Genomic DNA, 27,003 nt, shown 5'->3' with positions numbered 1-27,003 from the left:
TGATATAGGCGGGCCAGAGGCAAGCCAAACAGATGACGACAGTTTAATCTACCAGTTAGCTCCGCTGGTAGCTAAGCGTATGGGGCTCTGGATACGTCACACCGTGTATTGCTGTGATTGGTCGTAGTGTTATCCAATTGCGTCAAATGCATGCTTGGTGCCGCCCCTCGAGTTTGGCCATTTTCATTACTCAATGCCAGACTTAATCTTTCAGATTTACAGTAGGTCTGGATTTCCAGGCTAGGAAAAACTGTAAGCCCACAGTAAATATTCATCATTAACCACCAGCGTTTGACACTTTTTAAAAAAGGATATTCCTAGTCCCCAGAGGATGAATCCTAATGTTTGGCATACATGGCATTGACTGATTCTCTATATTTCTTCACCTTTCTTTCTCTTCCAAAGATTCTCAGGATGGTTGCGACCACAATGCTTTAAAAGGAAAGGACTTCACTGTGCCTCTGTCCTCTAAACTGGAACCGTCTCACCAACTAAAATGGAGGCACAACGATAAAGTAATCTTAGATCTAAGAAAAGGCAACATATTTGTCCTGGGGAAGAAGGAGGACATTACTAAAGATGGTTCCCTGCTGCTCAAGAATCTGAAGGATACCGACCAGGGGAAATACACCCCAGAATTGTTTACGACAGATGGAACTCAAACAGGGAAACCGAAAAGCATAAATTTATGTATATTTGGTAGGTAACAACAAATTGTTAGTACATTTACCTTTTAATTTAATAATTTGTTTATTCCAGTATATATTAATTAATGATACTGTGCATCCCAGACACAAAGCACCTAAACCGTGTTTACTGTTACCTTATCTGTTGAATAATCTCACATATTCACACAATATGAACATGACATATTAGTAGTAGGTGTGTTGTGATGCATCAGAAGCTGTTTTAGGCATGCAGTATAATCAACAAATATCAGAGAGCTAAATTTGGTTTTAATATGCTGTCATTAGTTCAGATCACTACATCTGTTTTCATATTTTGCTTGTCATTGAAATGATAATTAATGTTGTTACAACGCACAATGAGCTTGAAACAATCTAATCTGCTCCACTCAGACCGTGTCCCGAAGCCCAACGTGACGAAGGCTTGTTCATTACCCTTTGTCACATTTACCTGCCAAACTACAGCCAAGGTGAGAACGGAAGTACAATATGGTTTATTTACTGTACAAAGCAGCGTAGGGCCAAATTGTAAGTGGAGTATTATCCAAATGATCCCACCTTTTAAAGATGTGTTTGTAGAAGCCGTAGACAGACGACTCCCCCCTGCCCCCCCGCTCCTCTATAACCAAGCTTGAGCACTTACATACAGATGCTGCTGTATGGTTACGGTTTGGGTTTCTAATATCTGGTTTTATTATTTAAGTTAGTTCATTTTGTCTGCTGTTAACAATCATTATCAGAAATGACAGGGTAAAAGAATACTCTCTCTCTTTCAATGCATGTACAGTTAGCGTTTTTCTCAATGTTTGAGAAACATTTGTCATTTTGCCATGGTAAAAATCAAAATCTTAGCTAAAAATTGTTTCAAGGTTCTCAAAACGCAAAACCAAATATTCGTACTGGATATTCATATTTACCAACTACTTATCTTAGCCCTTGTCTGTTGCATCTTGGCATATTGGATAACTAAATCAAACCCTAATTAAATAGTATGCGTCCTTAAAAATGTGTTTTCTGTTACACTTAAAGGTCTACATAATGTCATGTTAACCCTCTAATCCATCCATGAATGACCTCTTTACCCATCAGCCAAAGGATCTCAAATTTGCATGGCTTCAGAACAACAAGGTATTAGAAAAGGAGAAAACCAAGACTCTGAAAAGAAAGGCTGAAGAGGTGGAAAACGATTCCTTCCAATGCAAAGTTTCCAACCCCGTCACCTCTGAGACCAGTGGCCCTGTTAAACAGGAGCCGTGCTTTAAGCCCAGTGAGTATTATCCAGTGGTTAGTACAGCCACATGTCTCTGTGACTTATACCTCTTATGTGATGGAAAAGATCGCTAAGTATTAAGCAGGTTGTTTATTGGAACACCTTCATCCTAAGTGGAATGAATTCAAAGGAGAAATAAATAGACTTCTGGGAGAAGCACAATCATTTTGTGGGATAATCGCATCTATTAATACATTCTGACATGATTTAGCTCGTAGAGAAGTGAATTCTCTACAAGTGAATCCTCTCAGTGAACCTTCCCTGAATGAATAAAGCTAAAAAAGAAAAGAAAAAGAATTGTCAGCCCACCTATTAACAGACACCACTAACATAGCCATTTTAAGAAATGAAAAAGAAAATACATGCAATCAATACTTATTCAATGTGTTTCTTCTCTTCCTCTTTCTTTCCTAAGAGTCCATTTTACCAGAAACACTATTCGGAATTAGTATCTGGGTTTTCGTGGGCGCCGGAATAGGTACAGTATGTTTGCTCTCCTGTGTAGCTCTAGTAGTATCTTTTATCCAATCTTTTGACTTTTTATATCTCTCCTCATGTACAGTATGTGGTGCCGCTGAAATACTATAATATAACTCACCCAAATCATTGTTATTATTATCCATCCTCATCAGGTATTGTTGTGGTGCTGATTATCATCGTTATTGCTTGCTGCGTCTGCACAAAACGGAAAAAACGCATGCGACTGAAGGGTAAGGGTTTCTTTTATTTAATAATAATAATGATAATAATAATAATAATAATAATTCATGTTCAAAAATGGCCTCAACCTTTGCACTTATCATTACCTTAACCTAAGCTATTTATAATGATAGAATGTGTATTAATATGTATACTCAGGGGGTGTCAGACTGGGGGTGGAAATGGGACTGAGTACCCAGGGCCCTCATGTGAGGAGGGCCAAAATGATACGAATGAAGAACATGTAAAGAAAAGATGCACGTTAAACATCAGGAACCGTCATCTGTGCTTATTTCCTCAATCATCAGAAGAGGAGGAGCTTCGTTTGGCGTGGACCAACGACCAACAACATCATCAACATCAACATAATCATCCTTCCGATCCACGTCATCACCGTTGCCAGCAGCAGCCGGCCGGCCACACCGGTCCTCGCCAACATCGCTCCAAACAGCACCGCGAGCAGCAGCAGCATCCCCGAGCTCTGGACCCGCCCGGCGCTTACCCTGAGCCCAGCCCCCGACGACTTCCACAGGTAGGAGCTCATAGTGGATCTGAGAACTCAACACCGTATGGAAAGATCAGTGTGGCCTTTGCTACAACTATTATTTCTAGTCATATTTCCACTATCTTGATTGTTACTATAGTCCCGCTTAGGCAGACCCTCCTCCAAAGCGCGCTGAAGGAGGAGGTGAGGAAAACATGCTCTGGTTTAATGGCATTTCTTTAAACCAATCAGAATCGTCATGGGCGGTGCTAAGCTCCGCACAGAGCCGCTGCAAAACAGTGGTGCGAGAGAAACTCCGATTGGACAGATAGTCTAGCTAGCTGTCTGGATTTACCCTGCAGAGATCTGAGGAGCAGGTAACCATAGTCCTAAGAAATCCACCGGATTTAAACACAAGCCAAAAGAAAGTGGAAGGAAACGGAAAATACACGCATCTGGCGAAATTTCCTGCAGCACCGGAGCAATCCCGGAAGTGGAGCGCAAAGGATATGGACTATTGTTACTATAACTGCCACTGTTCATCATTCCAACTGCTATAACTATTATGAATCCTATTTCTCTATATCTATATAAAGAGTCAGTGTATCAGTGTCTGTCTGAGGTTTTTGCCTAAAAAATGTTTCCTCGCCAAATGCTTGCTCGTGGGAAATTATTGGGTCTTTTGTAAATTCTAGAGTGTGGTCTAGACCTACTCTCTCTGTAAAGTGTCTTGAGATAACTCTGTTATAATTAGATACTATAAATAACATTGAATTGAATTGCTCTGACTCCGATTTTTCACCTCCCCTCAGGCCCCACAACCAGTTGATAAAACTGATGACGAGCAGCCTCCTCCTCTTCCTCAGCCCAGGAAGAAAGCTGTCAAAATACAAAGAGTGTGACACCATGTGAGTGTTGGAGTTTAGGAAACCTAATCACTCCCTTTTCATTTCTGGGTTCACCTTCTCTTCTTATTCTCTTCTTACCCTCCCCCAGACTTCTCTATTGATGTTTTCGTTCAAACTCAGCCAGAACAAAAAAACAGCAGATTAAAGACCCTTTACTCCTCCACAGCTCGGCGTTAAACGTTATGATTTCATCAGGATGTGGTCATTATCTCAAAATATTATTTTAGTATAGTATAGGATATAATATTATGTTATATATGTTATTTTTGTACTTTTCTAGTTTTTAACATATAAGTCATCTTCTTAATACTTCAGTAAATTACATGTTTATTGTGTCAGATAACATAATATGAATGAACAAAAGGAACTCTTAACTTCCCTCTGACATGTCGACTGTATTTAACATGGAAAGGAACTCAAAATAATGAGCAAAATTCAGCAAACTATCTGCTGAGGACGACCATGAGATTCCAAAAAGTTCAGGAAAAAGCTGATTTTTCTGATCTCTGATCGAGCCTAAATCCAGCAAGAAATACTGAATGCTATTACAAACTCAAGGAGCGAGAATTTACTCAAAGCAAATACGCCTATTTCCTTGAATGTCAAACTATTCCTTCAAACAAACTAATTATTTATTCTCTATCTCATTTCACATGAACAGTTATTTTGTTCCAGTTACTGTTTTTTTTTCCTCATTGATTTTACTTTCTACTTTTTATGTACATTTGTATGCAGTTCTTTGTGATTTCTTCTAATTTCTTTTTTTGTATTTGTGTTGTGAACTGATGAATAAACAAAATGTTGTTGGCCGCATTAAATCACACAAAGACAGGTCACATTTTATTTACTGAAAGAAACAAACTACTTTTTTACTTACTTTATTCACTTTATTTTCTACTGTTTTTTTTTTTTTTAAACTTGCTCATCCTTCAATGCTGGACAGACAGGTTAACCGGATCATAGTAATAATGTGAATAAATGTGTTTTTATGCAGATAACAGATCATCATAACCAAAAAAATGTACCAGAGCCTTTACTTTTATATCCATCCAAGTATCTGCTTCTAATGTCAAAATGTCAAATAAACGGTATGCTGTGAGCTTTTTAATTAAATGGTGTAAATTCTGATGTGACTTTTCCAGTGAAATATAAGCAGGGGAAACTGCGTCATTTTCACCACTGCAGCTCGTGGTGTGTGTGTGTGTGTGTGTGTGTGTGTGTGTGTGTGTGTGTGTGTGTGTGTGTGTGTGTGTGTGTGTGTGTGTGTGTGTGTGTGTGTGTGTGTGTGTGTGTGTGTGTGTGTGTGTGTGTGTGTGTGTGTGTGGGGTTCACATATCCTGTGTCTTTTTGCTGAAAATGTGTTTGTGGTTAGCTGTATGTGCTGAGCTACTGCCAAGTGTGAGATTAGTATCGTGTGTGTGTCTGTGTCTGTGTGTGTGTGTGTTCCTGTACTTGTAGCTTTATGGCAACAGAGAAATTAACAACATTTGACATCAAAACACATGTTTGCAGCTATTTTGAATGCTCTCTTTTTATTTCATAAATGTAAATATTGAAACATTTCTACTCACAACTTTTCGGCTTTATTATGTTCTACTGCTGTTACTTTACACCCATGCTGTGCTGCTGTGTACTCATGTTGGCACCTTTCTTTCCCTCTTTATACTGAATGTTGTGTTCTTCAGTCTCCAAAAAAGGTATGAACATTTGTTTTAAAGCTAATAAAGCTGCCCAGCTGTTAACAAGACAGCAGAAATTATTAAAGAAAACTGAAAACAAAATGAACACAATTTTATGTTGAGAAATATTCATCATCTTGGAATTCAACACTAACACATCAGCCAAGAGAGCAAACCAGCCTGAAATGTATTCTTTGTTAAAATATGCAAAGCACAATCCAGCTCCTTGTCATACAGTGCATCAGCTGATCACCTTAACTTGCTAGAATACTGATGCACGATATGTTGCCGTTCCTCGGTCTACATGTTGATTTGTTTTGTGGAGTAAGAAATTACTTTTTAATCCACATCCTTTATACCTTGTTTGGCAAAGTGATTTATTAGTTGCATTTACAGTTTTTCTTGATTGCTTTTGATACAGCAGTCAACTCAAACTCCAAATTTTTCAAAACCGTTAACACACAGGCCGAAACAGTGGCACTCACGGTCAAAATGACACATTTTGTTTGCAAAAGGCTCTTACCGTGCCAAAACATTTCAAATATGCAACAAAAGCTAATTTGGTCTTCAAACAACACAACTTGCAAACGAGTGTATGAGCTCTTCCCATCAACCATTACGCAGTGGACAACAAAATACAGCACTCAGTGTGAATCAGTGCACCATTGCTTGTCATTGTAGCCTATTACTGTACGGAGCTTTCATGCCAGTGCCATTTGTTGTCAAATTTGCCTTCTTTGCGAAGAATTGGATCCAGAATCAGAAATGCTTTGATGCAAATTTTATTGATTGATTTATTGATTCTTATAGTCAAACTGTGGCTGAAAACTGAAATATTACACAAAATACATGTAAACCAAAATAAAATCTATTAGAGTATAAGAAATTAAGAAAATCTAAATAAAATCTATTACAGTAAAGTATAAACATCTATTACTGTAGAGTAGAAGAAATAGCCACTATTGCTACTCAGTCTCTTGTGTCTTGATGATGGGGCCACATGGCCTAACCCTGCACACTGATCTATGGGGCCACATGGCCTAACCCTGCACACTGATCTATGGGGCCACATGGCCTAACCCTGCACACTGATCTATGGGGCCACATGGCCTAACCCTGCAGACTGATCTATGGGGCCACATGGCCTAACCCTGCAGACTGATCTATGGGGCCACATGGCCTAACCCTGCACACTGACTGCTAATTGAAGATTTGTGTGAAGGAGTGTCAAACAGGTGCTTCAGTGATCTCATACTGATGTAGGTAGTTTCTAATAGTTAGGAACAGATGCTTTCTGTTTGGTTACCATAGCTAAAACAACGGAGTTTGGACTGCTTGAATGACATCCGTGTTAACTGTTCTGCAAAAGGGTGGGGGAAATGTGTCGATCCGATGAGAAAGGGTTAACACATTTGCAAGAGGTGTCTTCTGCTCTGCTGAGACAGTGATGATGAAAACCAAGTGGATCCCAGTTTCTTTAAGCAGGTCAAAGCACTCAAGAAAAACTGTAACACTGCATGCAGATTTCGTTCATTAGATTAAATTGTACATGGGAAGACACTTTTGGAAACATTAGCCAAACAGCACGCATGCCCAGGTGTACATAGTATGCAATGTTGGGGACAAATAGAAAAATCACATGATTTATTACTTGAGTCAGAGCCGGTCTGCGGAGAGCCTGTTAAATCCCTATTCAACCCCATTGTACCGAATTTGGTTGCAGTTCCACCAGAGTTCCACTGGGGATAATCGCAGGCAGGTGCAAAAAGCTATACGGCTAAATTTGTCTCTTTCGCCTGATTGTTGTTGAGAAATCTCAGATTTAATTGTAGTTTTTGTAAATTCAACGTGGATTATAGGTCGAAAGTTGAATGAACGAGTACTTATGTCCTTTGGATTTCTTACAGGGTGAGTTGTTGTTGCCCATAACACTTACTGGGAATTACTGGAATTGCTGGGTCTTTGTAAATTATAGAATGTGGTCTAGACCTACTCTATCTGTAAAGTGTCTTGAGATAACTCTTGTTATGATTTGATACTATAAATAAAATTGAATTGAATTGAACACTGTAGCATTCTGCTACTGAATGCTGATTGGTCAGTGAAGGACTGATTACGACCGGAGATCCCGCTTGATGGCATCCGAAGCGGAACCAGAATGTCAGAGTGAATATTTAGGCGCACGTGTATTGACAGGGAGAGCCTAACCTGTCAGCTGTGTTGTTGATGCCTCAAGAGAAAAAAGGAAGTGACTCAGAGCTAGCCGTAAAGCAGTATCTGTGGCCGTACGATGTGTATGACGTCATTGACATTTTAAAAGGCTTTTTAGAACAAAAAAGCGACTTGAAAAAAACCTTAACACCCAGCAGTGTGTATTTTCTTTGCCTCCCCTTTCGAATGCAACATTCAAATTAATAGACAAAAAATGATATCCTGAGAAAAGTGGATTTTGAGGGGCATAGCTCCATAGACCTCCATTCATTCTGCACTCGCCTGTGAGCGCCCCCTATATGGAACCAGAGTGGAACTGCAACCAGTTCAGAAGGACGAAAGTATCAAGAGAGTGGAACTTCTTCTCTTAATTTTACTGTCTATGCTTCTTCCCTTATTAGAAATTCTTTGCTTGAGTTTTTAAGTCTGTATTGACCCATTATGTCCACTAGATGGCGCTGTAGTTTCATGTACACAGAGCCAATCAGTTGAAATTCGGGATCCGTTATCAGACCTACTCTGATTTTAATTTCAGCATTGGATTGCATGCCAAGAGACAATCAGATGTCTGCATATAGTATGTATGATTTCCATCTTTTCAGTAAATTGTTATATGTTCCATTATAAGATAAGATAATTATCCAGCACCCAAACCAGGGCTTTTTAAAAACGCAATGGATTATCCGAAAATATGAGTAATGATAGTGATAAGATAACACACCTCCTACAGGGATAACACACATAGTATACAGATCAGGTAAATCCAAGAAGATCATCCCCAACCCCTTTAAGATTTATTTCCTAATCTGTAGTGGCAAAAATAATTCTCTAAAGGGCCAGAAGATGGCGGTATAGGTCCATGTTTTTCTCCAGTAGGTCAGTATGTTGGCGTTTGAGTTGAAATCACATATGCTGTCTAACACTGTCTCACAGTTCACACAGTCTTGACACTTTAATCTCGTCTCACTAAAATGACCTTCTAATGAACACAAACGTGTAAAGAGAACCAAATTTATTTTAATTCATTTGGCATGAAAGAGTTTTTTTTAACAAGTATAGTGTTTTCAATGATTTCCAATGTATTGCATGAATGTGATTTGTTTGTTTGTTGTTGTTGTCGTCATCTTGATTTTGTGATGAATTAGCATTTTCAAAAAAAAATTTTATGTGCATGTTTTCCTTTTAAAATGAATGAAAATGCACCAAACTTTGCAGAATGGTCAAGTCTCACCTGACTTTATAAAAGTTTTGTTAAAAAAAAAAGAATGGGGAAATGGTTGTCCGAATGGTTTAACTCTAATCAATTCTGAACAAATTCTAAAATCCCTTTTCCCCATCATGGCTGCTGTGTTGTGGCTATAATCCACTTATATTGCTTCTCTGGAAAGAACTCATTAAAGTCTGTGAAGATTCGGATAGATTATTTTTTTTTTTTTTAGATTATTTTTTGGGGCTTTTCCCTTTATTTTTTGAAAGTTGATAGACATGAAAGGGGGAGAGAGACGGGGATGACACGCAGCAAAGGGCAGCAGGTCGGATTCGAACCCCCGCCGCTGCAGGACTCAGCCAACAACAGCTCTTACTGGGTGAGCTAGAGGTCGCCCCTTCAGTTAGATTTAATGCCATTCTTACAACTGCAACTGTTGTTGCTACTACTACAACAACAAGAAGTTGGCTACAAGCATAAATGTTGCTGCTACAACTACTACTACAACTACTACTACTACTACTACTAGTGTATTCTACATAAATATACATTATCACGTTATTATTTGCCTGCAGCTTTGTCTGCTTTCTTACAGTAAACAAGTCTTAAGTGAAAAAGAGATTTCAAGTGTAGGCCCTATTGTAGAAAATGCATTATAGCTGAGGTAGCTGGCAGTGATTGGTTTGAAATTCAAGTCTGTTAGTCCATTAAGACTATGAGTAATGATGCCAAAAATCCAAGACCTGGTTAATGACTGATAGGGGAGTAGGGCATAGTAAGATAAGACTGTGTCCGGTGTGCGAGGAACAGATGCTACCTTGTTGAGCCAACATAGGCCTACAGCAGTAGGTTACACATTTGATTCCTCCCTGCAACACGCACACTGACACCGACACACACACACACACACACATATTTTAAAATAGGATACTCATGTAGGCTATCACAGCAGATGACCCATAAAGTTTTAACCTTTGACCCCGTGGTTTCTTCTCACCTCTACTGGCTGAGCGATGAACTTTGCCTTGCCCGTGGGTCTGTGTAAATACACCACAGGACTGCAACTGACAACAGGCACGTGTCCGCGTCCGCCTTGTTAAAAGGGCAGCAACAATTACAATTTGGGAGTTAGATAAGAAGATGAGCAGTCAATTAGCTTAGCTTAGCATAGAACTGGAAACAGTGGCAAACAGCTAGCTAGGCTCTTTCTAACAGTAGCAAACTCTGCAGACTAGCACTCTAAAACTCACAAATGAACATGGTATATGTTGTTTGTTCGGGTCCATACAAAAAAACTAAATGTAAAATCAACAATTTGCAGTTTTATGGGAGATAATGACATGTGATAGGCTACAAGCAACCTACAAGAAGAGAAGTTCCAGTCATTTCCACTCTTCATGCTAGGCTAAACTGACTGGTTACTGCCTCCATGACTGTCTGTCTAATCAGGCGTGTGGGAACCAGGGGTGCTGAATAACAAAATAATGGATGTCTGATGATTTCTTCCCCCAGGAAATGTTTTGGATTCTGACAGCTAAATACGTCATTTTAGCACAGTGTATGGTGAGAGTGATAAGAGTGAGGTATAAATGGACTTCGGCTGTGCGTCGGCTGGTTCACGCCTCACCGTCGTCCATTAATACCTGACAATGGACACCTCATCGGGCATTAACCCTTACGTAGTCTATATTCCAACCTATCCATAATCCGTTTTTGCTATTTGCCTCGTTATTTGATGTACAAAAATATAAATAATGTCAGACAGCCAATTAGTAATTATTAAAAATAAAATAATAATTAAAAACAAATTCAGCTCCTTCCAGCTCCTTCGCGCGTGCAATATTACGAATCCCACTATAGCCACGGCAAGACCCGCCCTTCAATAGCATTTATTGGCCAGGCGTCCATGCTTACGCCAGGTAACATAACCCCATTTGTACAGGTCGTATCCCCTGACCAATCGGCTATCCTAACCTCAAATGCCTAACCCCAACCTATCAAGCTGCTTCGTAGGGCGGGTCTTGGCGTGGCCATAGTGGAATTCGTAATTTTGCTTCCCGCGCCCTTGTCTGTCTTTGAATTTCTGGAGAAACCAGACCCGCGTGACATGTTCGTCCAATCAGCTGCCGGTTTTCATTTTTAGGCAACAATACAGATTCACACCGGCTGCTGCTATGGAGACCATAGGTGCCGATACCGTGGGTGCTCTGGAGCTCGAACACCCACGGAAAATACTGAGCACCCACTGAGCACCCACGTGTGCCAGACTGCCAGTAGGCTACATTCATTTAAAATTAAACATTGCAATTGGTGCTAAGTGGAGCGTCTGTCATAATGTGATTGGTTATGTCGCTGTCAGTCCCCTGCTCCATATCCTATCCACCAATCACAGCGTCTCTTGGATGAAAACGCCTCCCCCCACCCCCCCCCCCCACCCCACCCCCCCACCCCCACAGTGCGTGCGTGCGTGTGCGTTAGGTAATCGGAGTGAGAATTAAATGGACAGATTTGTTATTAAAAAAGCAAACCTAATGATGCAAGTGCATCAACGACATCCACCACCAGTGCAGAGAGTTCTAACGCTAGATACAGTGTACCGCGAGCTGCCGGTCGTGGTGCTCCGTCAGGTCAGCGGTAGTTAGTGGTCTAGTTACCCCAGAATAGGTGACTGTGTGCTGGATACAGAGCACCGCGAGTGGCCGGTCGTGGTGCTCCGTTAGGTGAGCGGTAGCCTAGTTGGTGGTCTAGTTAACCCAGAATAGGTGACTGTGTGCTGGATACAGAGCGCCGCAAGCTGCTGGTCGTGGTGCTCCGTCAGGTCAGCGGTAGTTGGTGGTCAGTAAAACTTCTCATCTCCAATCCTATCTGTATTTGTGAGAAGTGGCGCTGTCCTGAGTTGAAAGATAGCCTACTTTACAGCTTCATTATCGAGTTAATAGTGTGTTTGTATCGGCCGCTGTCCGTTTCCCAAGGTTCTGAAATGCTAAAAAATCTTTGACTACTTTTTTTTAAAGGGCATGCGCCCGTCAGCACCCACGGAGGAAAACATAAATCGGCACCTATGATGGAGACGTATTACGTCTCGTTGCTTTGGTGTGTTCCGAGGCACTTTTTTGACCAACTCAGGGAGACTGATCAGTCCAACTGGCTTTTCTGCCGAGGGTCGGCCGTCTGGTCGGTGTGTCAGCAGCTTAACACACCAAGCCGATAATCGGCCGTTGGACAGTCTGGCGAGGTCGGTGACTCGAGTCTGTTCGGTGTGTTCCATGCCGTCGTCCGTCTGAGGAGCTGTCGGCCTTCATTTTGGCCGACCTGACATGTTCAGTCGGAGACAGGGCAGTCGGGACTCACCCAGAAGTGGGGAGCGGAATGAGCGTGACTAGAGTCTTTCAAAATCTGACGAAAATCTTTCAAACTGACCTTTGTTGAGCTGAAACGAAGACAGATTCAGCAACTGCATGGTCTATTTCTCGCTTAAAATGTTTTCAGAAACGTGTTTCAGTGAACTATTTTAACACAATATGAGATCGTATTCTGAAAAAGCCGAAGAGCCGGTTATTTAACCCATACCCGACTCAAATATCCTTTCGATCCTGGTGATTATATATTTGTGAAATTATGCAAATGACAGCCTTTTCAAGGCATTTGAGAAGGAAGGAGTGGTAGCATGCAAGCTCCCAAATTGACGCTCGTCTGAGGAATGGAGTTTTGGATAATATTCGGCTTCGGCAGCTTTACCTATGCTAAAATATACAATGACTGAGGAAGCCTAGTGACGAGTCCATAGCAACCAGTGTTGAATTTCTTATTACCCAGCGTGCTTTGCTGAATGGTCTCAATGTTTTATTGTTTTATATCATGTTTACTAGAGGAGTAACTTAGCATTTGAAGTAATGCAGTAATGCAGGAAGTGTCTACTCATGTTAGGATATTTCATGGCTGTAAAAAATCAGTGGCCATCTGTACATCTTAGCCAAGAACAAACCAGTACAGAAGGCATCAATAAAATGTTGGGGAGGGTCATCCCTTCTCTCCATATTATTATGGAGGTTCATCCAATATGTAGCCTATTGCTGGTGAGGGGAGGGTCAGGTCTGTTTTGACCAAAGATCCTGAAACTCCTCCGGTGGCCCCTGATATAAATAATGAACAGACCCAAACTAGAGTAGGCTACAGTACATATATTCTCATCCTTTAGATTCACATTTTGTTAGTGTTCTTTTACTTTCTGGTGCTTATGTGTTACCAATTAATGTGTGGCTACTAATATATCATGCTATATAAAAAAAAGTATTAAAAATGATGAATGAACACTCGGAATGCCAGCATTAGCTACCTTAGCTCAGCTCGGAACGACAAAAAATAAAATAGCAAACAATCATCAAGTGTCTTACGCCTTAGGACCTTAACGAAGGTATAGTCACAAAATATGATCAAAATCATAAAAAATATCAGCTTAATAGCTGGGGAGCTTAACTAGCCTTAGTGGCATATCAACTATTGAGGGTATTCTCCTAACGTTAAAACAAATCTGAAGGTGCTTGAGTGAAATTTGCCCATTTCAGAATAAATAAGTCAGTGATTTGGCTGGTCTTAGCTTTAGGGTTATTGCCAACTAGCTAAAGAACAGAGAGCCAGCCCACTCAGTGAGACCGTGGTGCCCTTGACTCAAATCTGAATTAAATTGGGGGTATCTGCAAAGATACTTAATAAGTAAAGGACTTCTTTTTCGTATTTTTGGCCAAGCAAGTGTAAACAAGGGAATTCGAGCCTGGCTTTGTGTTGCTTTCAACACAGAAACAGACATAACCTTACGGCTAAAAACAAAGATGAACAAGGTAACGTTAAACATGAACGTTTGACTACTATGTAGGCTACAGATATAAGTGGTATATAATAAAGTGTATGCATAATGCATATACACATATACGTACATAGTTACATGTAAACAGATATGAAACTTATAAACTGTAAGGCAGTTAGTGCAAATGGTCCAGTAGATGGCGCCAATGTTCAATCGATGTTATGTTAGAGTTACAATGCATTCTTCCAACAGTGCAGGTCACATAAGCTGATGATGTAGGCTATTACAGTTTAATTTATCGTATTATTTTTATACTGTCAGTACTTTTAGAGCAACTTTTATAATGGATAAAGGGCCTAGAACATGTATATGTTGAATTATTTGAAATATATTTTAACCTATAGGCTATAACATAGGCCTACTGTATATTGATTGACTTGAATTCACTCAATACAGATTGGGGAGGGGGGGAGTGGCGGCCTACTTGAATCAACTACGATGTACAGTGGCGATGGTGTAGCCTGTCCACATGTTGTCGATGGCACTATCCACTCGCCATAGAGGAACAGAGGAATGAAAATGGATAGCTGTCTCTTCACACTCGTCTTTGGTCTTTCAATGCTCGGTAAGACACCTTTCTTCGCGTGACTGTTGATAGCTAATTAACTCCGACTACATGCCGTGTTAAAGACCAATTAAAGCATTTTCCGCATCTTTCACATCCACTAGTCAGTCCGGCATATATCCAAACCATCAAGCGGCACTTAATTGCAATTCATTTTAAACCTTTTCAACTGGTTCACACTGCAGGCTGCTGTGATCTACTCTGTGTGTTTGACAGAAGAACTTCAGCAGTCTGACATTAACGAACTTACATGGAGCAACGTCAGTAGATCCTTATGCAGTCTAGAATTGATCTATATGGCTTGTATCTCCCTCTTGTCTGCAATTTGTGTCAGAATCATCACATATGCCCCACTTTCTGATCATAAATTAATTTCAATCCATTTAGGAAAAAAACAAAAAAATGGTAGGCTATTGTACGTGGTTATTGGAAAGTAAATAATAATTTATTAAAAGGTGATGAGTTTTGTGATTTAGTCAAAAAAACAGCCAAAAGCATATTTGGTAATAACGAAGGGAATCGCATACAAAAATGGGAATATTTCAAGTTTAAAATCAGAGAAATAGCAATTTAACGAAGTAAAGTAATAATAATAATAAAAACAATAGCCAAAGAAATAAATATTATGGATAAATTAAATGTTTTAATGACTAAGGATAATCTTTCAGAGGAAGAAGAAATAACATTAAACAAATTAAAACAACAAACAAACAGACAAATTAAAAGAGGAAATAGATAATACGTATATTGAAATGGCTAAAGGGGCATTTGTAAGGTCTCGAGCAAAATGGTTGAAACAAGGGGAAACAAATTCGAGTTATTTCTTTGTTTTAGAGAAGCGAAATCGCAAATAATTTCACTACTCTTAAAATTAATGATAACATCACCTCTAATTCTTTAGATATTTCAAGATATGCTGGTATATCTTGAAATATTCAATTTGGCGATTGTGATAGATTTATCAAGTCAGTTAAAAGATTTACATCAACTATATCTGAACAATTTAAAATGGATTGCAAACGTCCCATTACTAAAGTGGAAATCTCAGAGGCTGTTAGCTCAATGAAAAAGGGGAAATCTCCAGGTAATGATGGGCTTTCAGTCGAATTTTATTAGCATTTTTGGGAAATGATTGAAAATCCTCTATTTGATCTATTCAAAGAATGCCCTTTAAAAAAGGTCCACGAGTATTAAAGTGATGGTTCGGAGTAATTCACCCTACACACAGAAAAAAAAAGGTGCTAACTGGAACCAAAAATGGTTCTTAAGAGTGATGCCATAGAAGAACCATTTTCACTTCCACAAAGAACCTTTTAACAAGAGGTTCTTCAAAGAACCATCACAAAATGGTTCTTTGATGCACTATTAATGGTTCTTCAAAGAACCATATTAAAAATTGGTTCTTTAAGGATCCATTTTCAAGAAGGTTCTTTGTGGAGCCAACTGGTTCAATAAAGAACCTCTTTCAAAAGGTTCTTTAAAGAAACTGGTTCAATAAAGAACCTCTTTCAAATGGTTCTTCAAAGAAACTGGTTCAATAAAGAACCTCTTTCAAAAGGTTCTTCAGAATAAATGGTTCTTTGTTCATTTTAAATGTTATTATGGGTATTATTATTTAAAAACAAGAACAATACATGCATATATTTGGCTATTTGACAACTTTATTGTTTATTGTTGACCATATTTAATTAAATTACATTACAAAAAAATGAGAAAAATGTAACAAATGTTACACAATGACAATACAAGTAGATCCAACCAGGCAATCTGATTGACCAAACATTCAGAACATGCTCACATCAGCAAGACAGCAACATTACAGAGTTGAATCAAAAACTTTTGAAACATTTAGTGAAAGTCACATATTTATATAGTGATTCACAACACTGAGTTCTGGATTCCCCAGTGTCCTGACTGCCGTGTCACAAAGTTCCCCGTGTGTGCCCACGCCATTTGGTAAAGTAACTGCCATGGCAGCAAGGACACTGGGGAACCCTGAGTTCCCTCTTGATATTACCAAGTCATGAGTGTGACAAATGTCAGTTTTTAAAATTAGGTTATTGACATGTAAGGAGGATTTCTGGTCACAATAAAAACACTTTTCATGAGTTATGACTATGAAATTTGGATGTGTTGTACAGTGGAGAGAGGTCTACTTAACCAAGCTTGTTTCAGATAGTAGTAGTCTGTCCCTAAAAGAAATGACAGTGAGGAAACTGGGGTTAGTTCCCATTCACTCTATGACAGTTGTTAAAGTGATGGTCCGAGTAATTCACCTAGGGTCCTTTGCACCATGACCTTGAGCCAAACACCCCCAGAAGCTTTTTCAGCTGGGTCTAGCATTGGGAGAGTTAGCGTAGAGTAGCGTAAGCCGCTGAATAGCTTAGCGCAGGGGCTAATGGACCCACGTTTGTATCTTGTAAGTTACCCCACTAATAATGCCCGAAATGATACCAAACGTCTACAAGTAGTACAAATAGGTTATGCACTCATAAAACGATGGATTGGAAAGTTTGTAAGTACACCAGAAGTTTATGAACACTCTTCAGCTCTCTGTTGCTGCTGTTGCTGTTGCTGCTGCTGCTGCTACCTGCAGTTAGACGAGTGCTTAGGGCCGTCTACAAATTACTACACCGAAAAGAGATACAACAGAAATATTTATTAATTTAATGATTAAATAAGGTAATATCTCCAAACTTACCTCAATTATTACTTGTCTCCTGCTAGTTATACTAAAGCACTTACTTTAAAAAAAAAGTTAAATTAAAAAATATTTTTGTTTCATCTCTTTTCGGTGTTGTAATTTGTAGACGGCCCTAAGCACTTGTCTTACAACAGCAGAGAGCAGAAGCCAGCAGGCAAGTGTTATTTACATAAACTTCTGGTGTACTTACAAATTTTCCAATCCATCGTTTTATGAGTGCACAACCTATTTGTACTAGTGTAGAAGTTTGGTATCATTTTGGGCATTATTAGTGGGGTCATTTACGAGATACAAACATGGATCCATTAGCGCCTGCACTAAGCTATTCAGCTGATAACGCTAACTCTCCCAATGTTCGACCCAGGTGAAAAAAGCTTCTGGGGGTTGTTTGGCTCGAGGTCATGGTGCAAAGGACCCTAGGGTGAATTACTCCGAACCATCACTTTAAGCAAGGTCTTCTCCCTAAACCTGATAAAGATCACTTATTGATAGAAAATTGGAGACCTATTATGATCTTAAATGTTGACTACAAAATTGTAGTCAATTGCTCTCTGGTTCTAAGGATGAAGGTGGATTTGAACTTCTGGACTTTTTGGACTTGAATTACACCTTTAAGATGAAATGGTTGAAGGAATGTTTGAGAGCACCAGAGTTTTTATGGTACTTTATCCCCAATAACAGTTTTAATAGTGTAGGAGGTCTTACATTTTTATTGAAATGTAACTACAATATTACAAGAAATCCATAAGCTTTGTTGTCAGAGATGTCTGCATGCGACGACAAGCAAAAATACCAAAATTACATTTAGTTAAATGGGGTTTGGCACGATAGCCTCTCCCTGTGAGTGATCTGGATATATCCCACTGTGTCACTGTGTGGAAACTGCTGTACAGTTGTGTTTAGCTAATGTAATGAATTATTTTCGATGGGTGACTAATTATTCACCAAGTTTCAGGTTAATTAAAACACCAGCACATGAGGATGACAAGACATGGGGAAAAACCTTTTCCTTTTCCCATTTAACTGCTGGAAAACAGTCGGTGTGTGACAGTTCTGTTGTGGGTAGAGAAAATATAGTGACTCATTAATACTTAAATTAAAATTAAATTAATTATTTTTTTAACGGAATGAGTCCCAATTTCTTAATCCTGTTCAGCCTCTCATTTCCCAAGAACTTCCATTATAAGACCAATTGAGGTGAGATTGAACATGAGGTGACCAGCTTTGACAATGTCAATGTTACACTGGTGTCAAACCCAGAGCAACAACTCCGTCATCTGTGGCAACTACAAGGCTAAGGTCCAACTCACTTGTGTGTGTGTGTGTGTGTGTGTGTGTGTGTGTTTTCTCATTTTGGTCAGATTTGTTGTTGAAACTTGGCCAGTGAAGCATTTAGGATACTGCTATGTTACTGCTTTAGTACAGACAGTCCTTCTAGTCTGTCTGTCTGTTATTAGTCATCAGGCTTCTATGGCTTCTAATACATAAGGTGTTTTCCTTAACAGATATATTTAAATGCAGCCAACTCATTCTATGAATTATATATATTTCTGTTAGACTGATCAGTTCCACATATGGGTGTGGATGTAATCTGTGCTGAGCATTAATTTGTCTAGAATAAAGATAAGTATGTTTGGTCTGTTAAATGACAGAAAGTTGTGAAAAATGTTGATCAGTTTTCCAAAACCCAAGATGATGTCCTCAAATGTCTCGTTTTGTCCACAACCCAAAGATATTCAGTTTACTGTCACGGAGGAGTGAAGAAACTAGAACAATATTCACATTTAAGAAGTTGGAATCGGATGATTTTTACTTTCATAAAAAATTACTCAAACCGATTAATCGATTATCAAAATAGTCGGCGATTAATTTAATATCTGGCAACTAATTGATTAATCATTGCAGCTCTACTAAACTGTTAGCTACATTTAATAGAAAGTTATTTTCTTGTATATCGTTACTAATATTCTCTCCCATCCCTGAAGGTGGGTGCTTGGCCCGGGTGGTGACGGTGTCTCCTGGTCCATTAATCCGGGTGGAGGGTCAAACGGTGTCCATCAGATGTGATGTTACCGAATATAGCGGACCTAGTGAGCAGGTGAGTGTCTTTCACACCCGGGTGCATCATGTGATCTTTCTGATAGACAGATCACAGGTTTAAAGGAAAAGGCTGGTGATTTTTCTATAGTTTATATTTTGTCCCTTGTCCAAAACTTAATTCATCCTCTGGAGAGTGTGAATGTGCTCTTGGTAAAATTAATGGCGATCTGCCCATGAAATGTTTATATTTGTTAAGAATGAATGGGAATTTTAAACCAGATGAGATCACCAAAAACATGATATCCATTTACTGAGATGAGTTACAATCCTGTTCCTCCTTTAAGGTCATAGATGACATGGCAATCATTATTACCCCGCTCTGTCTCTGCAGGATTTCGAGTGGGCGATGTCCAAGGAGGCGAACGGGAAGAAGATGAACATAATTTCCTCCTTTGATACCAGGTACTCCAACCCGTTGCTCAGAAAGCGCGTTGCGTCTGGCGACATCTCGGTGGTGCGTCTCAAGGACAACGAGGTGGAGCTGAAGATAGCCGAGGTGAAGTCAACGGACGCCGGTTTCTACTGGTGTCAAACGCCGAGCACTGACTCCGTCATCAGTGGCAACTACGAGGCTAAGGTCCAACTCACTGGTATGGGTGACATGTATAAAGTACTACAGACCCATACTTGAGTAAAAGTAGACCTACAAGTGCTCTATCAAAAAAGTGACTTGAGTAGAAGTTGAAGTGCTCTTTAAGCACCACACTTTAATAATTTAGTACTTCTACTTAACATATTTTGTACTTTAGTATTGCAAGTAGTTTATTTTAAAATGTACTACTCAAGTACTGAAAGTAAAAGTACAAGTATTGTGTTATGTAGTTATTAAAGAAAGCAGTCAAAAGTTTGAATATCATATTGTTTATATTATTTCAAATGTTTAGCCTAAAGGACACTCAGATTCCTTTAGGCTACCAAGCTCAAAAAATAACAAATATTAACAAATACTGAAATAAAATGTACAATTATCACACTGTGCAAGTAAAATGAACATCCTCTCCAGCACAGTAACGATTAAAGCCCTAAAAAACATATCACACACTAGCTAGTAACATGTGATGTACAGGAAAGTTAGCAAGCTAACAAAATACAGATAATAGCAGGTTCACATCAAAGGGTCAAACGGTTAACATTCAGTACTCACTGCAGACTCAAACAACTCAGGAATAGATTACTCTGCTATAACAATAACTAAATAGAAAGAGTACAAACTTATATCGTCTCTGACTTCTGAACGGGCGACTGTAATGAAAAGAAACACGACGCGATCTCAGGGATTTCTTACGTAACTAACGTAGCCGTAACTACACACACTGTAACCTACACAGTCTCTGGAGCGTGATGAATTCATAGTAACTATGCAGCACATAAAAAAATGGATCGGAGTAAAAGTAATAAACTCATCAAAAATATGTACTCAAGTAAAAGTGGAAGTAGGAGAAAAAAATAATACTCCAATAGAGTACAGATACAGCCTTTTAGTACTTAAGTACAGCAGTGAAGTAGTTCTACTTCGTTACTATACATCTCTGCTGGTATGGGAGAGTGTGTGTGTGTGTTTGTGTTTGTGTGTGTGTGTGTGTGTGTGTGTGTGTGTGTGTTTTCATTTTGGTCAGATTTGTTGTTGAAACTTGGCCAGTGAAGCATTTAGGATACTGCTATGTTACTGCTTTAGTACAGACAGTCCTTCTAGTCGGTCTGTCTGTTATTAGTCATCAGGCTTATGGCTTTCTTCTAATACATAAAGTGTTTGCCTTTTATTATTATTATCATTATTTTGTCTCTTTCCCCGTCAGTCATCCTCAACACCCTCAAGGTCTCCCCCCTGACCCCGCCCCCCGTCGTCCCAGAAGGAAGTGACCTCACGCTCTCCTGCAACGTCACCCGGGAGCTCAGCCACCCCACCTACCTCTCCGTCACCTGGTCGGTGAAGAGGGGAGCGACATCGGAGGAAATTTTGACATTTGGCCCTCAGGGAGACGTGGTCACAGGGGCCAAGTACACCCGGCGCTACGCCGACGGAGGCATCCGATTGGTTCCCGGGAAGAACGGATTTTTCGAACTGGTGATTTCCAAAGTGACGACGTCTGACGAAGGGACTTATGAATGCAACGGAACTGAATGGACGTATGAAAATGGAGGGAAGTGGATAAAAATCGTGGAGAGCACTAAAGAGATGGGAACTGTGTCTGTAACTCCTACAGGTAAGAACAGGAGCTACAGTACAAGTAGTATCGCAGAATCACTATCTATTAGAGTAGCTGCAGTAAATGAGGTAACATTTGCAGTACAACATGAGTTCAGTCGGTCTCTGCTCTGTGACCTTTTATGATTTTACTAAGCAGAGTTGAACTGTGGACTTGTGGTTCAATAAAGCCGATCGCTGCAGTGTTTACACTGGGGATTGAACATGGAGGACGGTGCCACAAAGTGGTGTACCTGTATTGGGTTTCTTCTCCTCATTTGGTATTCTTAAAAAGTCACTGCTGCTGTCGGCAACTAACAGTAGTCATAAGAAAACTCCTGCAGCGGATCCTCTGTGTGTTAGTTGGTGTGTGGTATGTTTGGTTGTTTACATGTTTGAAGTATGTCAGTATGTTATAGACCACTAGAGAGGGATTAAACTAATGTCAGGCTGGATTCTGTGACTTTCAGATTGGTCATTGGCATGATTAGAAAACCGCTTTGGAATTGAGGCTACATTAGCCTGATTCTTTTTGCAGTCCATCCTGAGTCCAGCCATGTCATAGGAGTGCAGCGCTAAAGCAGACGTGAAGCATGAAACATGCCCCAAATAGACTTTGTCTTTGACGGGTGTTTCTGCCAGTCTCGTTCAGCCATGTTGTTCGGTACTTTGTTGCCCAGCCTTAGCTCCGTGCGTGGGTCCTCGTACCTGTGATAAAACTTTGAATTCGGTAACTTAAAAAGAGAGCAGGTGGTAAATCCAGGCTTCAAAAGCTCCCTTTAAAACCCTAGGCCTGTCTACATCACAGGTTTTCCAATTTTGGGGGCGTGGAGGGAGAGACGTGAGGCGTAATTAGTTTAAAAACTCATTTTCGGAGTTATAACTCAGTCAAATGTGAACACACAGACATGAGCTAATTCAGCATACTTTTATTGGTGCCAATTTTCAGACCCTATGGGTCACAGACGCTATGTCTCAGTTTGATTAAATATGGTATATGCATGGACTAGTATTGATTGCCACAGAACAGCATTGATAACGATCGCTCAGTATTAAGCAGGTTGTTTATTGGAACACCTTCATCCTAAATGGAATGAATTCAAAGGAGAAATAAATAGACTTCTGGGGGAAGCACAATCATTTTATCTTTCAATAAATTCTGACATATGATTTAGCTCGTAGAGAAGTGAATTCTCTACAAGTGAATCCTCTCAGTGAACCTTCCCTTAATAAATAAATGTAAAAAAGAAAAGAAAAAGAATTGTCAGCCCACCTATTAACCAACACCGCTAAAATAGCCATTTTAAGAAATGAAAAAGAAAATACATGCAATCAATACTTATTCAATGTGTTTCTTCTCTTCCTCTTTCCTTCCATTATCCCAGAAAAACTATTAGGAAGTAATACCTGGATTTGCGTGGGCGCCAAAGGAGGTACAGTATGTTTGCTCTCCTGTGTAGCTCTGGCAGTATCTTTTATCCGATAGTGTATACTAATACATCTTTTGACTTTTTATATCTCTCCTCATGGCGTGCTGTACAGTATGTGGTGCCGCTGAAATACTATAATATAACTCACCCAAATCATTATTATTATTATCCATCCTCATCAGGTGTAGTTCTGGTGCTGATTATCGTCGTTATTGTTTGCTGCGTCCGCTCAAAACAGAAAAAACGCATGCAACTGAAGGGTAAGGGTTTCTTTTATTTAATAATAATAATGATAATAATAATAATTCATGTTCATAAATGGCCTCAACCTTTGCACTTATCATTACCTTAACCTCAGCTATTTATTAATTGATGATTAATGATAGAATGTGTATTATTTATAATATGTATACCCAGGGGGTGTCAGACTGGGGGTGAAAATGGGACCCAGGGCCAGTACCCAGGGCCAGTACCCAGGGCCCTCATGTGAGGAGGGCCCAAAAAGATGCTAGAATAAATAGCTGTGGATGTGGGGGAGGGACCCATAGAAAATGTCTTCCTACAGGGCCCAGAATTTTGTGCTACGCCCCTGTGTATATATTCAAATATGCACATACAACAAATGGCTCTTAGGTGAAGAACTTAAAGTTAAACAAGACTTTTATTTTCTTGCAAAAATAGTAAAGATACACGTTAAACATCAGGAACCGTCATCTGTGCTTATTTCCTCAATCATCAGACGAGGAGGAGCTTCGTTTGGCGTGGACCAACGACCAACAACATCATCAACATAATCATCCTTCCGATCCACGTCATCACCGTTGCCAGCAGCAGCCGGCCGGCCACACCGGTCCTCGCCAACATCGCTCCAAACAGCAGCGGGAGCAGCAGCAGCAGCATCCCCGAGCTCTGGACCCGCCCGGCGCTTACCCTGAGCCCAGCCCCCGACGACTTCCACAGGTAGGAGCTCATAGTGGATCTGAGAACTCAACACCGTATGGAAAGATCAGTGTGGCCTTTGCTACAACTATTATTTCTAGTCATATTTCCACTATCTTGATTGTTACTATAGTCCTGCTAGACTGTTAATATTATAGAGTCTATGGCTTTGATAGACCCTCCTCCACAGCACGCTGAAGGAGGGTCTGGCTAGTCCACACACAGCATTCGGGGATGTGAGGAAAACGTGCTCTGGTTTAATAGCATTTCTTTAAACCAATCAGAATCGTCATGGGCGGTGCTAAGTTCCGCACAGAGCCGCTGTAAAACAGTGGTGCGAGAGAAAACTCTGATTGGACAGATAGTCTAGCTAGCTGTCTGGATTTACCCTGCAGAGATCTGAGGAGCAGTTAACCATAGTCCTAAAAAATCCACCGGATTAAAATTCCAACACAAGCCAAAAGAAAGTGGAAGGAATTGGAAAATACATGCATCCGGTGAAATTTCCTGCAGCATCGGAGCAATCCCGGAAGTGGAGCGCGAAGGCTATAGACTATTGTTACTATAATTGCCACTGTTCATCATTCCAACTGCTATAACTATTTTGAATCCTATTTCTATTATATCTGTATATCTGTATATCAGTGTCTGTAAAGAGTCAGGGTCTGTCCGAGGTTTTTGCCTAAAAGTGTTTTCCTTGCTCGTGGGAAATTATTGGGTCTTTTGTAAATTCTAGAGTGTGGTCTAGACCTACTCTACCTGTAAAGTGTCTTGAGATAACTCTGTTATAATTAGATACTATAAATACAATTGAATTGAATTGAATTGCTCTGACTCCGATTTTTCACCTCCCCTCAGGCCCCACGACCAGTTGATAAAACTGATGACGAGCAGCCTCCTCCTCTTCCTCAGCCCAATAAGAAAGCTGTCAAAATACAAAGAGTGTGACACCATGTGAGTGTTGGAGTTTAGGAAACCTAATCACTCCCTTTTCATTTCTGGGTTCACCTTCTCTTCTTATTCTCTTCTCAGTTTCGTTCCCAGTTGGCTTACCCTCCCCCAGACTTCTCTATTGATGTTTTCAACTCAGCCAGAAAAAAAAGCAGATCAAAGACCCTTTACTCCTCCATAGATCGGCGTTAAACGAGTGATAGAATGATTATATAAGGTATTTCACACTGTTCCTTAAGGTCTCCTAATAGGATATTTATCATTGGTTGGGCTAAACATTTTTGTGAATAGGAGGGGTTTCGTTAGCGGCTAGTGTCCATTCAATCCTATGGGTAGCCAAAGATCGAGGCTAGCTAGCTAGCTACACTTTCGGTATAACTATAATATTTGCAGTTTGAATTTTGTCACGCCACTTATAGAACTAATACCCTAAGGTCTTACAAAGCTAACGCTTGTGTCCTATTTCAATTTAATGCATTTTTGTGAATAGGAAGGGTTTCCTTAGCTGCTAGTGTCCATTCAATCCTATGGGTAGCTAAAGATCGAGGCTAGCTAGCTAGCTACACTTTCAGTATAACTATAATATATTTACAGTTTGAATTTCCTCACGCCACTTATATAACAGCTACCATAAGGTCTTACAAAGCTAACGCTTGTGTCCTATTTCAATTTAATGCATTTTTGTGAATTTGAGGGGTTTTGTTAGCTGCTTGTGTCCCGAGCCGGGGTCTATGAAGGAGGACACGCCGGGTGGCGAGGCAGCACCGGCCGCTGTCACGTTAGCCTGCTGAGCTCCTGCTGAACTGCGACACACAGTCGGACAAAATTTGCAATTAGCCATCAATTTTCATAAAACAGCCCATATTTGACTTCTACATAGTTGATTTCTCGCATAAAAAAGTCTCAGAAGTGAATTTAGTAATTAAATAGCGGACCTCTGGAGATCTGCATGACCTAGCTAGATTCAGAAGATTAAGCTGACCTCAGGTCAGTGGTGTAGTCTATGCAAATGTTGGAGGCGTGACAAAGACTAGGAGTTGAGGAGTTGACGTCAACTTTTAGCTTTTTTGAGATTCGCCCGTTTTCGGCAGCAGTTTCAAATTGTGAGATTTAGATTTAGAGGTTCTATGTATGTCCTAGTTACCCTCCAAACTGTCGTTTTTTCAACTATGACAAGGTAAAATCAGTTTTGCATTCTATCACCCCTTTAAACATTATGATTTCATCAGGATGTGGTGAAAATCAATTTGATCAAATTTACAGTTTTTGTGAAGTGGTTTATTATTACTAAACCAAAGTTGTGAAAGCTGAATTAAATTACTTTATTATATGTGATACCAAATGGTAACTGTAATCTTGTTAGAGAAACTATTAGGTATAAAAGGCCATTATTGCAAAAATAATGAGACATTACGGTTATAATCTCAAAATATTATTTAGAGTCCTCTTTAAAAGGATTATTCTTGTACTTTTCTAGTTTTTTAACACATAAGTCATCTTCTTAATACTTGAGAAAATTACATGTTTATTGTTATTGTTTATTGTTACAGTTACTGTTTTATGTACATTTGTATGCAGTTCTTTGTAATTTCTGTTTTTGTATTTGTGTTGTAAACTGATGAATAAACAAAATGTTGGCTGCAATAAATCACACAAAGACAGGTCACAATGTTGGCTTTTAAAAGGACAGACAAGTTAACCGGATCTTAGTAATCGTGTGTGTGTGTGTGTGTGTGTGTGTGTGTGTGTGTGTGTGGGTGTGTGGGTGGGTGTCTGTGTGGGTGTCTGTCTGTCTCTGTGTGTGTGTATTTTAGTCACATATCCTGTGTCTTTTTGCTGAAAATGTGTTTGTGGTTTTGAGTGTGTTAACTGACTGTAAGATGATCGTGTGTGTGTGTGTGTGTGTGTGTCTGTGTGCGTCTGTGTGTCTGTGTGTTCCTGTACTTGCAGCTTTATGGCAACAGAGAAATTAACAACATTTGACATCAAAACACATGTTTGCAGCTATTTTGAATGCTCTCTTTTTATTTCATAAATGTAAATATTGAAACATTTCTACTCACAACTTTTCGGCTTTATTATGTTCTACTGCTGTTACTTTACACCCATGCTGTGCTGCTG

At 39.7% G+C, this 27,003-nt stretch overlaps 2 protein-coding genes across 5 annotated transcripts in view; both read left to right on the top strand.

Annotated features, from left to right (window-relative positions):
* The window catches only part of LOC120554089 (hepatocyte cell adhesion molecule-like), a 39,121-nt gene extending 33,966 nt beyond the window's left edge, over positions 1-5,155 (top strand). For all 3 annotated transcript variants that reach the window (XM_039792692.1, XM_039792693.1, XM_039792694.1), the window contains exons 4-10: positions 406-699; positions 1,080-1,156; positions 1,776-1,953; positions 2,372-2,434; positions 2,589-2,666; positions 2,964-3,187; positions 3,952-5,155. In XM_039792692.1, coding sequence (XP_039648626.1) covers positions 406-699; positions 1,080-1,156; positions 1,776-1,953; positions 2,372-2,434; positions 2,589-2,666; positions 2,964-3,187; positions 3,952-4,041 — 1,004 coding nt within the window. In that variant the 3' untranslated portion in view covers positions 4,042-5,155. The remainder of the gene's footprint in view (positions 1-405; positions 700-1,079; positions 1,157-1,775; positions 1,954-2,371; positions 2,435-2,588; positions 2,667-2,963; positions 3,188-3,951) is intronic.
* Positions 5,156-14,468: 9,313 nt separating this feature from the next.
* On the top strand, positions 14,469-25,277 carry LOC120554088 (immunoglobulin superfamily member 8-like). 2 transcript variants are annotated; one of them, XM_039792689.1, is made up of 8 exons: positions 14,469-14,573; positions 19,263-19,375; positions 19,709-19,967; positions 21,174-21,581; positions 22,948-22,995; positions 23,175-23,252; positions 23,732-23,952; positions 24,790-25,277. In XM_039792689.1, exons 1-8 carry the CDS (start codon positions 14,522-14,524, stop codon positions 24,877-24,879), a joined length of 1,269 nt encoding a protein of 422 aa, XP_039648623.1. In that variant the 5' UTR covers positions 14,469-14,521; the 3' UTR covers positions 24,880-25,277. The 2 variants fall into 2 exon arrangements, with proteins under 2 accessions (XP_039648623.1, XP_039648624.1); XM_039792690.1 differs by lacking the exons at positions 22,948-22,995; positions 23,175-23,252.
* Positions 25,278-27,003: the final 1,726 nt, after the last annotated feature.

This window comes from Perca fluviatilis, chromosome 24, assembly GCF_010015445.1.
Source record: "Perca fluviatilis chromosome 24, GENO_Pfluv_1.0, whole genome shotgun sequence".
Lineage (NCBI taxonomy): Eukaryota > Metazoa > Chordata > Actinopteri > Perciformes > Percidae > Perca > Perca fluviatilis.
Note: the sequence above shows the minus strand (reverse complement) of the source record. Positions and strands in the feature narration are given on the sequence as shown.